Source organism: Hoplias malabaricus, chromosome 16 (genome assembly GCF_029633855.1).
Source record: "Hoplias malabaricus isolate fHopMal1 chromosome 16, fHopMal1.hap1, whole genome shotgun sequence".
In the NCBI taxonomy this organism is placed as follows: domain Eukaryota; kingdom Metazoa; phylum Chordata; class Actinopteri; order Characiformes; family Erythrinidae; genus Hoplias; species Hoplias malabaricus.
Window position 1 is genome coordinate 19,779,533 of NC_089815.1, and position 16,925 is coordinate 19,796,457.

The 16,925-nt window shown below is 40.4% G+C and overlaps 1 protein-coding gene and 1 non-coding gene across 2 annotated transcripts; both read left to right on the forward strand.

The window, feature by feature from the left end:
- The first annotated feature begins 10,953 nt into the window (after window positions 1-10,953).
- LOC136671428 (elongation factor 2b-like) lies at window positions 10,954-16,552 on the forward strand. The gene is made up of 13 exons (XM_066647097.1): window positions 10,954-11,109; window positions 12,313-12,527; window positions 12,638-12,819; window positions 13,014-13,225; window positions 13,531-13,709; window positions 13,816-13,921; window positions 14,125-14,377; window positions 14,557-14,752; window positions 14,831-15,197; window positions 15,290-15,643; window positions 15,728-15,910; window positions 15,995-16,127; window positions 16,211-16,552. Exons 1-13 carry the CDS (start codon window positions 11,107-11,109, stop codon window positions 16,402-16,404), a joined length of 2,577 nt encoding a protein of 858 aa, XP_066503194.1. The 5' UTR covers window positions 10,954-11,106; the 3' UTR covers window positions 16,405-16,552.
- LOC136672503 (small nucleolar RNA SNORD37) lies at window positions 13,980-14,045 on the forward strand. The gene has a single exon (XR_010795882.1). It is a non-coding gene; the product is annotated as a small nucleolar RNA SNORD37 (small nucleolar RNA).
- Window positions 16,553-16,925: the final 373 nt, after the last annotated feature.

Here is a 16,925-nt window from a genome sequence, read left to right on the forward strand (position 1 = left end):
CTTTTTCTTTTTTATTATTCAATTATTCGACATTGTACATTGTACAACGAAATGTGTCTTCAGCATTTAACCCATTTGTGGCAGTGAATAGACAAACACACTAGTGCACTAAGGGCTGTGAACACACACCCAAAGTGGCAGGCAGCACCCGGGGAGCATTTGAGAGTTCAGTGCCTTGCTCAAGGGCACTTTAGCCATTGATGTTTATGCCATTCTTGGGCTCAAACCGGCAACCTTCCAGTACCAAGCCTGGTCTTAACCATTAGGCCAAGGCTGTCCCATTATTTGGCCATGGATGCCCCCTCTGCTTCCTCTGCATTACCTGTTTTTCAGCCACATAGGAATGGGGCAGTTTTAGACTAAGACCATTGTGAAATAATCCTAGACAGGTGATGCAATTATGCTTGCGTATAAACAGAGCATGCAGTGAATAACCCAACCGTTCAAGTGTGATTGGTGATAGCAGGGATTTCACATATTTCACTCTAGAATACGTAATATCATAAAAGGGTTCAGTTTATCTCGAGGTCTCTGTAATTAAAGGTTATGAGCCAAAAAATAAATAAAATATATAAGGCATAAATAAACCTTTTGCATAAAATAACAATAGTAAAATATTCTGCCAAAACTAGTTTGGTTGGTATTTTCAGTCACAAAATGATTAATAAGTGTTGATAAAGGGAAAGGTGGTTAAACATTTCCTGTAACAATTTTTGGAACATTTTGCAGGCAATAAACTTGGAATTAATGTTGCTGAGGTTTTGTAATTAAACACTATTTGTCACTTCTTTCTATAATTAGTAGCCAGTTCTACCTGGTTACCTTCACTAATCTAATGGCAAAATAGTAGTTTTGGAAAGTTGCAAAGTAGTTTTCACTATTGTTATGCCAGTAAATTGGGTGTTCTGAATGTGCTGTTTGGTGTTGCTGTGTGAACACATCTCACAGCCACCAGAACAGCTCAAGGGTCATTCAGTGACCTTTCACACAATTTCAATTCCAATGAAAGTAACATCTGTGCACTCACATGGTTTATGAGAATCACCTGATTGCAGTAAGAGAGAAGGTTCAGGGAAACATAGCTCGATTATTTCAAAATGCTCTCTATAAATACACTACATGTCCAAACATCTGTGTAAAAAACACTTTTCCCACATTTCCTCTGAGGGGTATTAATGGGCTGTTTGGCATTTGTGAGGCACAAGAACATTAGTGATGTCAGCTGCCAGTCCACTTTGAGACATCACACAGTCACAGTCTTGTACGAGTGGACATTTTCACATAGTCCTTTTATCAACATGTGTTTTTGAGCTGTGGGGGGATTCAGAAACCCACACAGACACAGAAAATGAGCTTAACATGTCATGTACAACGTATGCTGGAAAGCATGGTGGAACAAAAGGTACACACTCAGAAAAACTGTCACTCTGGTGGGACTCTCAAGTGTACATAAGTATCATATTCTTTGGTAATTGTAGGTATTAAAATTATGTTGCTTTCATACACAAATTTGTGAGATTTCATCTCAAGACCTTACATTGTGTTCTTTTATTTTACACAATTCTATAATGAAAGATTACAAATATACCCTCTCCTTCTCCTTCAAATTACAATTTTGGCCTAAATGGCCTCACATACATTTACACTGTTAGTACTTTTAGTGACAATAAAGTACCTGTACCACACCTTTTTTTTCTGATAGTGTAGGGTTTCACTGTCACACAGCTCCAGGGTGTGTGGTGTGTTCTCCCAGCGTTTATATGGGTTTCCTCCAGGTTTTGAGTGGAGTGTGTGATACCACGTGATAGACTAGCACCCTAACCAGGATGTGTTCTTGCTTTACGCCCAACCATTCAGCTCTGGATTCAATATGACACCTTATCACAATGAAGTGGTTATAGATAAGGAATGACTGAGTGAATAGAATATGATATTGTTTTTGCACACACTATTTTTGTCATACAAATTTTTAGTATGTATAATTTAGAAAAGAAGAAGTCATTTTACACTAATATTTACATTTAAATGAGTTTGTGGAGTATGTGGTAACATCTTTCCAAGAAAATCAACAAAGTTTGATTTAACCAGGGTTGCCACTGGCAGTGAATCCTACATTTGTTCAGTGTTTCGCTCTGGCTGAAACCCATCACATATTTTAAGCATGTACCCTGTTAGACCTCTTTCAGTGAATTACACAATCACATTTCCAGACAGACACATGCTTATCAAAAGAGAGAGATCCTGTCATATATTAAATGAAAAATTCATGGAGCCCTGAAAAAGTATGTTCAAGCTATTGAAGTCAAGGCGATTTATTAGCCGTCGCTATCTCTGCTTATTGCTAAGTCTCCAGTTTTACGATACTACAAAGGCCCACTGAAGACATGATTGTGTGATGAGCGCTCTGTAATGAGCTCTATGATTGAGAGTGTGCTCAAATTTGCATGAGTCTTATTACTAATTCACTGCTTTCTTCAGTCATTCTCAATGCAAAGAAGAAACAGATGGTAAACTTGCTTAGCAGTTGGTGGAGTGGATCATTTCTGCCTTCTCCACAGACTAGGGTTTAATTCACTTCTTTGGTAGGCACACAACGGTACACCAGTTTAGGTCCTTGGGCAACACTCCTAACAATACACTCATAAAAATAATGGTGCTACAAAAGATTCTTTGAGACCTTAGGCTTTCTTAAAAAAAACATTTATAAGTTGTAATATGACTGACCTATCTGCATGGTTTTATTATAAGCGAAGGGTTTTATTTAAGAGTCCAGATCCTCAGTGATGGTCCTAGGGTATGAAGCCCCAGCAGATAAATAGCAAAAGCTTTTTAATATTTTTTTTATTAAATTATTAACTAAGCAAATTAAATAAGAGCCAGACACAATAATACTCTAATTAATTTTACTGCCACAAAGCTCAAGCATCTTGGCTCCATATTTATGAGGGGTGTGTTCTCTCTGTGTCTGCATGGGTTTTTTCTGGCTGCTCTTTTCCCCTCCCATAATCCAAAGAAATAACACATTAGTATATGGATTGGCTGAATGAAATGGCCCATTGGTGTGAGGGTGTAATTTAGTGGGTGAGTGTGTGATTCTTATTACCCTGTGATGGGCTGGCACCATGTTCAGTGTGTGTTTCATCATGATTCATCTTTACAAAGCAAAGCATGATAATTTCAGGGAGGAGCTAACTTATAGGTTCATCCACTTTATCATCACAGACCAGTATGATTCATCAGAGGATGACTATGGGCCCTTTAAAGTTACACTCTGTAGGCCTGAAAATCAGCAGGAAACCTGGATAGTGACCAGACATGCTGGGGGCTATACGAATACTCATTAAAGTTAGAATTACATTTGGATCATTATATTTGAGTAATTTGAGCTTGATTTCTGGGTACATCTTTCTCAGCTATGTCAAATTCACAAAGCTTAAATTCCAGATCACAGTAGCCTTCCATATTTCAGGAACAGTTGTACTTCACTGGTGTTTTCTCTTACTGTTTAATAGATGAAAGATATTCCCTTACATGTTTTTTTTTCTCATGAAAAGTCTTTTAAGACATCACTCGGTGGAACAAATCGACTGCACTCAAAAGAGATTCTTTTAAGAAAATGTGTCAGACTGCTAAATCTATTTCAAAAAGCACTGAAGTGTGCTTTTTAACAACTCATCTATGTGGCATTCTGAGTGCATGCCTGCATCTGGCAAAAATACACAACAGGAAAAAGACCACTTAGAAGAAAGTTATGTATTGAAAACAAGTCACAACATTTTCTTTCTATGTTCCATGTAACAATACCCACTCTCAGAAAATAATAGTAGAGGTACATTATTGTCACTAAAGGTAAACAGTGTAAATGTACCTTTAAAGGTACAACAGTGGCATTGAAGTCCCTTTGTGTTGCCTAAAGGTACAGAGTTACATTCAATTCTCCAGAAAGAGAGGTGAATGTTTGTAATCGTTCTTCATAGGACTGTGAGGACTGTGTAACATAATAGAACCTGGGAGATGAAACAATAGAACCCTGAGGTTGAAACTGGGCGTCTGCTTTAAATTTTACCGTATTAATAGTACTGTGGTACAATGTTCCCTAATTAAAGGCACCGTATATGTACCCTGTACCCTTGAGGATACCACCACATTGGACTGGAAGTCTTTTTTTCATAATAAGTTATATCCCCATTATTTGCAGAAGTTAGTCTTTTTTTGTTTGTTAGCCTTCTCATCACATTAGCTGCACTGGCCTGACCCAAAAATACTTTGAGAACTCTCTCAAAATTATATGCAGACTGAAAAGGTAAGGCTTTACTCCATCTGCCTAATATTGCAGAGTGGAAGGAGGACATAACATATGAAGATCTTTAAAGAACTCTTTAGAGTCGTTCCTTGGAATGACTGGGTGAAAACTGCACAGTTCCCAGAGCACAGAGGCTCATCACTCTCTCCACAGGAAAGCTGTTGTGAGGCAAAGTCAAATAAAAATAATTAATTAATTCCTTCATTATCTGTAACCATGTATCCAGTTCAGGGTCACGGTGGGTCTAGAGCCTACCTGGAATCATTGGGCGCAAGGTGGGAATACACCCTGGAGGGGGCGCCAATCCTTCACAGGGCAACGCACACACACACACCTACAGACACTTTTGAGTCACCAATCCACCTACCAACGTGTGTTTTTGGACTGTGGGAAGAAACCCACTCGGACACTGGGAGAACACACCAACTCCTCACAGACAGTCACCCGGAGCGGGAATCGAACCCACAACCTCCAGGTCCCTGGAGCTGTGTGACGCTACCTGCTGCACCACTGTGCCGGCCAAAAAGAAATAATGTTCACTACAATTAGTAGTGATATATTGCAATTATATGATTTTAAAATACTGTGTTTAAAGTTTAAATATATATAATTTTACAAATTATAGCTATACTTAGTATAAAATATAATTTTTAATAATTAAATACATTTTCATTATATTAACATAGATATAATTGTATTTAGGGCAGCACGGTGGCGCAGCAGGTTGTGTCACAGTCACACAGCTCCAGGGACCTGTCTGTGAGGAGTTTAGTGTGTTCTCTCTGTGTCTGCGTGGGTTTCCTCCGGGTGCTCCGGTTTCCTCCCATGGTCCAAAAACACACGTTGGTAGGTGGATTAGTGACTCAAAAGTTTTTGTTTGCTTGTTTTTTTTGCCTTTGCATTCAGAGCTTTTAACTAAAGCTCAATGGCTTCTTCATTATTTGGAGGCTGATGGAGCTTGAAATAAGAGCCAGTGATTAGGCATTTACATTATTAGTCAGGAATAGCTCTGCAGTGCCCCCTGAACCAACTGACGTGACTGACCATGACAGAAATATAACAGAGTAGCTCCTGTTAAAGATGTTACATCAGAAACACATTTAATTCTGTCTGAATGTACGCGCAAATTAACTTTTAAAAGTGAAACACATATATTGCTACTGCAAAGAATATAAGCAGTGACAACAGACTGGAAAAATAGACACAAATAAATCTCTCAAATGCGCCCAGCCAGTCAGAGGACTGAAAACAATATGAGTAAATGTTTGAGAACCTTTTTCTTTACTTAATTTTAAAAATCCCTATTTTTGTGTTTGTCTTTTATATGCATAGAAGCAGATTACAGTTACAGCACCATCATGCTCCATAATACAAAGATCAGTAGAGTCTGCAGATCTCAAAAGAAACATCCTTGTCACATGTGTGTCAGAGAAAAGACTTAAAGCAAATTTTAAAGACTGTCATGGCACAGCAGTGTGTGCAATAGGAGAAAATCCCAGATCAATGACCATCCATGGACAGCATGCTGTCAAACCAGATTCAGCTTGTGAACTAAGCAAGAAATGGTCAAAGAACTGTCCATAAAGCCCATGTTAACATCAAAGTATCTTAAGGGCTCTCTCACGATAGTGAGTTAACAGTCAAATGGACCCTGCATGAGTGTGGTGCACTATAGCAAGAAGAAATAACATAAACCCATAAGTGAGGGTCAGTGAAAGGTCACTGATAAACATGGAACAAATCCCTCTAGACAGAAAATCCAAATAAAGGTTATTCGACCACAATGTCTGGACTAAGTCAAACTATGATTTATTGCCTTTGATTTGGTGCATCACAGTGAAACATATTTTGTCTGCGTACTTTGTAACTGCATTATTGGCTGACATTTTTAAGCTACTAGAGAGAAATAACAGGTGAAAATGCAGGAATGAGGAGCTCCTGCTGTGCAAACCTCTTGCCCCTCTCCAAAAACACAGTACAAAAATTGTGTGCATCTTCCACAACAAAAATATTATTATTATATAAAAACATTTTAGTGTCTTGCTTGCACCGCTACAAAAATATATACTTGGTTTGTTTTTCATTTTGTAAATTGTACACAATTGCAATAGAATACATCGGAATATGTTTTATCAGACCTCTTGGAAGAGATATACAACATAAAAAAGTCATATTTCTCCTGGAGGCCCTCCAAAACAATCAGAAATTGCAAATGGGTGATGGAAGATGAATGGAACTAATTCAAAACTCACAACTCAAACCAAATCTTTGAATTCTTGCAGGGCAGAAATGAATAATCCTGCATGAATGACTGTAGGGGCTTTAGAGTGGTTTTATTCATTTGTTTATTTATTTACTTGTATGCTTCAGCGTAGAGGTAGTGTTCTTTTATTAAATTAAACACTGTGATTATATTTAATAAAATATGAGAACATGTCTAAAAAGGTTTAAATTGAGCTAAACATATATTAGGGCGGCACAGTGGCGCAGCTGGTAGTGCTCTAGGGACCTGGAGGTTGTGGGTTCGATTCACTGTCTGTGAGGAGTTGGTGTGTTCTCTCCGTGTCCGTGTGGGTTTCCTCCGGGTGCTCTGGTTTCCTCCCACAGTCCATAACACACGTTGCAGGTGGATTGGCGACTCCAAAATGTCTGTTGTGTGTGTGTGTGTTTGTGTGTGTGTTTTGCCCTGTGAAAGACTGGCGCCCCCTCCAAGGTGCCTTGTGCCCAATGATTCCAGGTAGGCTCTGGACCCACCGTGACCCTGAATTGGATAAGCGGTTACAGATAATGAATGAATGAATGAATAAACATATATTAGTGCTGTCAGAACTTTTTTTTTAGCCATTATTTGAAAACACCTGCTGCCATTTATATTGTGCCTAAAACTCAAGAGCGTTGGACCAACAAGTATGGATTCACTTCAGTGAAAATAATGCAGATGATTAGTTTGGGATCTCAAGCATAACTCCAAATCATCCCAAAGATATTGACAGGTTCTTCTCCACAGCTTAAAAACAAAAAAACAGTGCTTGCTCTAGCTATTGATCGTGGGATAATGTACAGCAGCTCCAGAGCCATTCTATTAGCCTATTGTTTTTTATAGACATTGTACAAAAACAGGTTTCCATGTTTCAACAAAGGATGTCTGAGTTCATTCATTTAAAGGGGTGTCCAGTGACTTTTGGACATACGCCATGTGCCAGCTAGCCTATCTCTCATTGTGCCAACCTTCAACTCTGCTGAAGTACAAACTGGAAAGAAAAAAAGAAAAAATGATTTCAGTGTCCTCATTTACAGTGCATCATATTGTAAGGGTGTCATCTGCTGACACATTCATATTAAAATAGCTGTTAAAATTGCTTCCCATTGCCATTAACTGTCCCGTCTCGTCTGTGTCCCTTTCTAGAGAGCGTACAGCCATTCTGCCTGGCAATGATGATTGATTTCTCATTCTCTTTTACTTTGGTCCACTTTGATCTGTCCAATGGGATTTCTGTTTAAGTTTAGCAGCAAGTGCTCTGCAGCAAAGTCTTGAAGCTGAAAGTGCAGCTGTACTAAAATCACTCAGAGAGGAAGGGGGATAGCTGATACAGTTATATACCTTTGAATGCCAAATTTCATAATTTGTTTCTTTTCTAATTGAAAGTGCAAACTTATTCACTGCAGAGAGCACATGTGTTTATATTTATTTGTTCATTACTTTATCTGTTGTAACCTCTTCATCCTGATCAGTGATTGGATCAGGTATAGAGCTTATCCAGAATCATCGCTCATACACTCACACCGTAATCAGCATGTGTTTTTGGACTGTGGGAGTAAACTGGAGTACTCATAGAACAGTTATGCAGACACTAGGAGAACATATCAAACTCTGGTTTCTCTATAAAAAAATCTTTGTGGCCAACAGAAGCATATGGCACATTCTATGTATTCTATGTAGTTTCCATGTATTCTATGTTTTTCTATCAGCCATATTTACATAAATCAAGTACAGTTCCTAAACAAATGCAAAACTAAAAGTAAAATGCCTGAGCCTCAAAAAAATGATCAATGCACTCTCCTGGTATTTTGCATATATGGCATATGACTTTTGCTAAGAGTAAGAGCGCCACCTGCTGAGAATACTTGGGAGTTTGTAAGAATCTCTTTAACTGCTCAGACTCTGGGTTTATTAACTCTGTTCATAAATTACACTTACATTCACGACAGTGTGTGGCTCAAATCCAGAGAATTTACAGTTTAATCCTGTTACAAATGTAGACAAACGAGGTTAGGAATCTCCAGCACTCTTACTGGTGTTCCATGGTGTTCCTGCTCAAGCTGCGAATCAAACCTCAGTCTGCTGTCAACTAATAATAGTTATAAAAATAATAATAATAATAATAATAATAATAATAATAATAATAATAATAATAATAATAGTTATTTTTGCCACTTTTCAAGGATAATTGTAATAGATGTATACGCTTAGTGTAGTATAAATATGTATCGCCATTGGTAATATTTTTCACATTCATCAATATTCATCATAACTTGTGTTACTATTTCCGTTATATTAGTGATCTTTTTTTAGATGGTGGTGTTTGTTTGTATAAGTGACTTTTATATTTATGTAATATTTTATATTTTCTTAATGATTTAACTACTTTTTAATATGTCCGAGAAATATGCTTCAGTTGTATTAGACGTGTGGCCAATGTAACATCTGAACAGTATACATTGTGTAACTTAATATATTTTAATTTACATATTCATAGTGATTTAATACAAATTAGTGGTTTCAAAGATATATAAGTACATTAATTCATTCATTCATTCTTTCATTATCTGTATCACTTATCCAGTTCAGGGTCGCGGTGGGTCCAGAGCCTACCTGAAATCATTGGGCGCAAGGCGGGAGTACACCCTGGAGGGGGCGCCAGTCCTTCACAGGTCAACACAGACACACACACACACATTCACTCACACACACACCTACGGACAGTTTTCAGTCGTCAATCCACCTACCAACGTGTGTTTTTGGACTGTGAGAGGAAACCAGAGCACCCGGAGGAAACCCACGCGGACACGGGGAGAACACACCACACTCCTCACAGACAGTCACCCGGAGCGGGAATTGAACCCACAACCTCCAGGTCCCTGGAGCTGTGTGACTACGACACTACCTATATATAAGTACATCATAATTAAATCACATTTTAAATATAGTTTTTTTCAGCAATTACATTAAATTTATAAAATACATAATAATAATGATAATAATAATTATTATTATTATTATTATTAATATGATTATTTAGGAACTAATGTATATGTTTCACAGTTGTGAGAGTGGGGAACTTGAGAGTTTAAGGGGTTAATTTTATACATTTACATACGCTGTATTGTGCTAGATTAGAAAAAAGAATTACACTGTAGACATCTGCAACTTCAAGTTTTACTAGTAATAAATACACCAGAGATACAAATCCTCACTCTGTTTTAAACTGTGTAACTATTTGAATTAGTGGTGTTATTTTTAGTTACCTTTGCTATAGTCTTTGGCTAGTATTTAAGGTAAGAATAACTCTCAATAGAATTATAGTTAGGGCGGCACGGTGGCGCAGCAGGTAGTGTCGCAGTCACACAGCTCCAGGGGCCTGGAGGTTGTGGGTTTGATTCCTGCTCCGGGTGACTGTCTGTGAGGAGTTTGGTGTGTTCTCCCCGTGTCCGCGTGGGTTTCCTCCGGGTGCTCTGGTTTCCTCCCACAGTCCAAAAACACACGTTGCAGGTGGATTGGTGACTCGAATGTGTCTGTGTTGCCCTGTGAAGGACTGGCGTCCCCTCCAGGGTGTATTCCCGCCTTGCGCCCGATGATTCCAGGTAGGCTCTGGACCCCCGCGACCCTAAATTGGATAAGCGGTTACAGATAATGGATGGATGGAGAATTATAGTTTATGCCTCAACAGTGCATGCATTGTGTGTGTGGTTTGTCTTCTGCTATCATGCCACTCTTGTTTTTGTCACAACAGTGTAATTAAATTTGATCTCAACACACACACACACACACACACAGACTCACTAGTAATCAGGGGGCAGAGAACACACACACACACACTGAGTAGTGGTCAGCCACTTTTAGCACCTGGGGAGCATTAGAGGGTTATAGTACCCTGCTCAAATGGATCCATGCTCAGCTCTGGATTGAAGGAGGAGACTGTCGTGCCTTCATTCCACCTGCCCCTACGACCTTCTGGCCCCAAGTCTGCTTAAGTAAACTTTTGACTAAACTTTAGGCCATGACTCATCCCTTTGTAATGGCTACATTTCAGTTAGAAGCATCATAAAAAGCAAAATAATAGCATGTTTCTTTTAAAGGTTTTATTGACAATTGCAATCACTGGAAATATGTGTAAAAAGAGAAGAAGAAGAAGAAGAAGCCAAGATATTTCTCTGTCCGTTTCTGCATCTCACATCCATCACATACATGGTTTCTGCACTTAAAAAAGAGCTCTAAATGTTAGACAGGGTGCTGTGCAGCCACTGGCTGAATATAAATGGTCTTATATAGCACATGTGGTGCGTTATTTGGGTGTGGAAAGCAGGTCCGAAGTAATGCATTACGTCAGGAGTCGGGATCCATTAAAGCTTGAATAATGGTTAGATCATGACGTCATTACGCAAAGCTACGCAAAGCACGTTCTTGCTATATATTCGTACGTGTTGACGTCAGCGGTCTCTTCCCTGCCTATGCCCCGGTGAGGTGGGCAGTGTAACTTCTGTGTCTGTTTCTCCATACAGCGAATCCAAAAACATCCGTCAAAATGGTAAGTCGGTTGCTCTCTTTCTGCGCCCTTACCTTTAGTTCAGTTCAATATTAAAACACCCGGTGGTGAATTTTCATTTCAAATATGATTTTAGTGATATATTTGTTGAGGTTTTGTGACAACATCAGCTCAAAATGGCAGCCCTATTGTGTTTCTATAATAATGATCTGTTCCGAGACGCAGAAAAACGCACGTTTGACGTCTGTTATTTGTGTGAAGTGCCTTTAGTGATTAGTTATATTCTAGCTCTTTGTATGGTTGATAAGTCAATTCTCAGAGTTTGTGGCGTAGTTTGCCGGTCTCTGGCTCCCTCCCAGGCGTTGGCCTCTGCCTCAACTAGCGTTAGCAATGTGGCGTTGTCCACGGAGAAATGGGGATGGAAACCGTTATTTAAGGAAATTGACGTTAAGTAAACGGCGGGATAATTGTAAGTAGTGTTTGTGAACTACTGTGAGATGAACCTGGAAATAGAAATGAGCGGAGGTGGTCAGTATTAGAATAAAGCGCTGGCCGGCCCGCTGCCTTTTGTTACACGTGGCCTGTGCCGGCTGATGTGGCGCAGATCAGACTGCTGTTCGGCAGGATTTAACTTCCAGACTCTACCGGATTTCCAAAAGTGTACATTATTTGCCTTGTCATGATGGCGCCATTTAATTGAACAGAAAGCCAAAAGGCAGTTGGTTTTAAATTGAGGCCCTTATTCAAACACGTTATATTTATTTTTATATGAGATGTATTGCTTCCCTTTTACATGATTGTCACACAATAATCACAAAATAAATGCTGGTTAAGACTGATTCATGTTTAAATGGGGCTTTAAGTAAACGTTTTAATGAATTCAAACATTTCTATGAAAGTACGATTTTTCTAGAGCGCTTGTCTACATGCTGCCGGGTGCTGTAAAAAAGGCACTTTGGCATTATCTACATACACATTATCTACACTGCTGTAACTCTGACTACATTCATTGCCATCTTTTGAATTTGTTGCTTGGGTGTGGTTGCTGTTGTCAGCAAAATACTGTGGGCCCCACTTCTTGTATCTTTTACAATGCAGGGCACATACCCCAAAGGTTAAAATGGGGTCGTTGTTAAAGGCTGACATTTTTTTTAAAAAAAAACATTGTCAAAACTTTAAGGTTTTTTTTTTATTATTATTTTTAACCTACCAGTTTCTGATGTGGCCCCTTTTCTCTTTTTTCAGGTGAACTTCACCGTAGACCAGATCCGTGCCATCATGGACAAAAAGTCCAACATCCGTAACATGTCTGTGATTGCGCACGTTGACCATGGTAAATCCACTTTGACTGACTCGCTGGTGTCCAAGGCTGGTATCATTGCTTCAGCCCGTGCCGGAGAAACGCGTTTCACCGACACAAGAAAGGATGAGCAGGAGCGTTGCATCACCATCAAGTCAACGTAGGTCTTTTGCTTGTCTAATGCAGTTTCTTGAAGTCTCATTTTGTCTATGGTTTAACGATTTGCTGTGTTTTAACTTGTCAATCCTCAATCCGTTTGTCTTTTTGCAGTGCCATCTCCCTGTTTTACGAACTTACTGAAAACGACTTGGCCTTCATCAAGCAGTCCAAAGATGGCTCTGGCTTTCTGATCAATCTGATTGACTCCCCTGGGCACGTCGACTTCTCCTCGGAGGTGACGGCTGCCTTGCGTGTCACCGATGGAGCCCTGGTTGTGGTTGACTGTGTATCTGGTGAGTGTATGATCACATGATGGAATCGGTATTTGGTTAGGGATACTTAAGCCTATGTTGACCTATTTTTGGTCGTGTTTACAGTTTTCCATACAAATGTTGAGTTTAGGCCTCATTTGTAAAGGTAGGTTGAGCCCCTGTAGAGGGCTTTAATATTTCGGTGTAGTTTTAACAACACTTGTTTCCCCTTACAGGTGTGTGTGTGCAGACTGAAACTGTGCTGAGACAGGCTATTGGTGAGAGGATCAAGCCTGTGCTCATGATGAACAAGATGGACCGTGCCTTGCTGGAGCTGCAGCTGGAGCCTGAGGAACTGTACCAGACCTTCCAGCGTATTGTGGAAAATGTCAACGTCATCATTTCCACCTACGGAGAGGATGAGAATGGACCAATGGGAAACATCATGGTGAGAATGGTTTTGTCTGCTTTGGTCACTCTTGGCTAGTTACTTGAACGTTGTGACGTGATGTTTCATTAATGAGCATTCAATTAATCAGTTTAGCTTTTTTTTTTTTTTTTTTTTTTTTTTTTTTTTTTTTACAAATAATTGGACAATAATTGTACTTGAGACGATCATATTTGTTTAAATGTCTAATTATTGCATTATGCTCACTGGTGTGGCAGTAAACTTGCTCAGCAGGATGCTTCTGAACTGAATTCTCAGTAACTTAATATTTTTCCTAATATTCTTTCCTAATGTTTTTGTTCAAGATTGATCCAGTTATTGGAACTGTTGGGTTTGGTTCTGGACTGCACGGATGGGCCTTCACCCTCAAACAGTTTGCTGAAATGTACGTGATGAAATTTGCTGCTAAAGGTGATGCCCAGCTGGGACCAGTAGAGCGCTGCAAGAAGGTGGAGGACATGATGAAGAAACTGTGGGGTGACAGGTGAGGTGTTCATCTTTGACTCGTGTGAATAAAGGTTGTTCATGCACTTATGTGCACTTTCCAGATTCAATAGAGTAAAACGACCATTTTGGACCTTTGACTCTAGGTTCTTTGACCCTGCCACTGGCAAGTTCAGCAAGACTCCTAATGGACCTGATGGCAGGAAACTCCCAAGAACCTTTGCTCAACTAATCCTTGACCCCATCTTCAAAGTAAGTAAATGTAAAAGCATGTATGTACATGTTGTACTAAGGTTAGTTATATAGGCCAGCAAGTGATGACTTATATTCTTCACTTTGACCTGATTGTCCAGTGATGAACACATTCAGTCTGATTGTTAGCTTGGTGAGGCAAGCAGAAAATATCTTGGCTTATTAAAGTTAGTTACAGGTTTGATTAAAAATTTTTTTTGCAGGTTTTTCAAGCCATCATGAACTTCAATAAAGAGGAGACTGCCAAGTTGATTGAGAAGTTGGACATCAAGCTGGACACAGAAGACAAGGAGAAGGAGGGCAAGCCCCTGCTGAAGGCTGTGATGCGTCGCTGGCTGCCAGCTGGAGAGGCCCTTCTTCAGATGATCACCATCCACCTTCCTTCTCCTGTCACTGCTCAGAAATACCGTTGTGAGCTGCTTTATGAAGGACCTGGAGATGATGAAGCTGCTATGGGTATGTTTGCTGTGGGCTTGGCTTTTCTTGTCTCTTTAAATTCTCGTCAGTTACAGTATGTCAGACTATGAAAAGTAAGATGTTGGTTTTGTCCCAGTTCCCATCTAGTGGGTTTTTTTGAGAGATTATTGTATAAATACGTGTGTGTATAAACTAACAATGTTTCAACTTGCACTCAGGTATCAAGAACTGTGACCCTAAAGCTCCCCTTATGATGTACATCTCAAAAATGGTGCCAACAACAGACAAGGGTCGTTTCTATGCCTTTGGGCGTGTCTTCTCTGGCTGTGTCTCCACTGGTCTGAAGGTGCGCATTATGGGACCAAACTACACCCCTGGAAAGAAGGAAGACCTTTACCTCAAACCAATCCAGAGGTAAGTTTGTGTAATTAAAGGGCATAATGGACTTTAAAGCAGATGCTATTCTGAGCCTATACATTTTGTGCTCATTAGGACCATTTTGATGATGGGCCGTTACGTTGAGCCTATCGAGGATGTGCCCTGTGGTAACATCGTGGGTCTGGTAGGCGTGGACCAGTTTTTGGTGAAGACCGGGACCATCACCACCTTTGAGCATGCCCACAACATGCGTGTGATGAAGTTCAGTGTTAGCCCTGTTGTGAGAGTGGCAGTGGAGGCCAAGAACCCTGCTGACCTGCCCAAGTTGGTGGAGGGCTTGAAACGTCTGGCCAAGTCTGATCCCATGGTGCAGTGCATCATTGAGGAATCTGGAGAGCATATCATTGCTGGAGCTGGTGAGCTGCATCTTGAGATCTGCCTGAAAGATCTTGAGGAGGACCATGCTTGCATTCCACTAAAGGTACTGCCATGTCAGGATTTGTCTTCTACCGGTAAGAATGATGAGCTATTTGCCATGGTGTCTGATTTACTTTGCTTTTTGTTTCACAACAGAAATCGGACCCAGTCGTGTCTTACAGAGAGACCGTTTCTGAAGAATCCAAACAGATGTGCCTGTCCAAGTCCCCTAACAAGCATAACCGTCTGTTCATGAAGGCCCGTCCCCTGGCTGAAGGTCTACCTGAGGATATTGATAAAGGTGACGTCACAGCCAGGCAGGAGATGAAGGCTCGTGCCCGTTACCTGGCTGAGAAGTATGAGTGGGAGGTGACGGAGGCCCGTAAGATCTGGTGCTTTGGCCCTGACGGAACAGGCCCCAACATCCTGGTTGATGTAACAAAGGGTGTCCAGTACCTTAATGAGATCAAGGACAGTGTTGTAGCTGGTTTCCAGTGGGCCACCAAGGAGGTAAGCAACTTTAATGCTTTACGTCTTTGTATCAACTTACTGATAAAATTAAGTGTTTCTAACATGTTTCTTTTCGGCTCCTAGGGTGTGCTGTGTGAGGAGAACATGCGTGGCATTCGCTTTGATGTTCACGATGTCACCCTTCATGCTGATGCCATTCACCGTGGTGGTGGTCAGATCATTCCAACTGCCCGCAGAGTGCTTTATGCCTGCCAGCTCACAGCAGAACCCAGACTTCTTGAGCCAGTCTACCTGGTGGAGATCCAGGCAAGTTGTTCATCTGTTTAAAGCATTTATTGTTGATTTTGAATTTGAGGCCACTTAATCATTTGTACACTCTTCTCTCTCCAGTGCCCTGAGGCTGTTGTCGGTGGCATCTATGGTGTCCTGAACAGAAAGAGAGGTCTGGTGTTTGAGGAGTCACAGGTTGCAGGAACTCCCATGTTTGTGGTCAAGGCATACTTGCCTGTCAATGAGTCCTTTGGTAAGTGGAGCAGCAGGATTTCGTCTTCACTCAGTTTGGAAGATTGTTGATTGCTCGTCTAAATTCTACAATCTTCTCCCTAGGTTTTACTGCTGACCTCCGCTCAAACACCTCTGGTCAGGCCTTCCCACAGTGTGTGTTCGACCACTGGCAGATCCTGCCTGGAGATCCCATGGAGGCCAACACCAAGCCTTCTCAGATCGTGGCAGACACACGCAAACGCAAAGGTCTCAAGGAGGGAATTCCAGCTCTGGATAACTACTTGGACAAATTGTAACGCTCCTGTCTCTTTCCTTCCCCTTCCCCATTCCCTTCCCCTCCCTGTTGAGGGACTGGACTGTACAGAACATCACAAGCACTAACGCTTGCCAAAAGTAAAGATGCGATTGATAAATTTAAACATTAATAAAGGTAAATAAAAATTGTGTTCCGTGTGGACATTTATTTGCTGCATGTAGATAAAAACTGTGCTTTGCCTCCTCGACTTAGTGCCCTCATGTTTTAGTTGGTGTAACAGATGACCTTAAGCTGGGTTCTTCCAGTTATGTTTAATACTTGATTTCTTGGGGCATTTTCTCACCTGTAGTTCATGTGCGATTAGTTAAGCTTGTTTTCCCCTTTGATTGCTTTTTCACACTGAAGTTTCCAATAATGTCATTACAAACCACAGGAGAATAATTTTGTTTGTTGGGGTTTTTTTTTTTTTTTTTTTTTTTTTTTTTTTTGGTTACACTTTTATATAGCACCTTTCTAGACACCCAAGGACCCTTTACAATCTACACTGCTCAGAACACTCAA

What these genes read in the sequence shown, in the direction of transcription:
- LOC136671428 (XM_066647097.1), top strand. An exon ending in TCCTTGACCCCATCTTCAAA is followed by an intron (nt 13,922 to 14,124) that starts GTAAGTAAATGT and finishes TTTTTTTTGCAG; the next exon opens with GTTTTTCAAGCCATCATGAA. An exon ending in AGATGATGAAGCTGCTATGG is followed by an intron (nt 14,378 to 14,556) that starts GTATGTTTGCTG and finishes ACTTGCACTCAG; the next exon opens with GTATCAAGAACTGTGACCCT.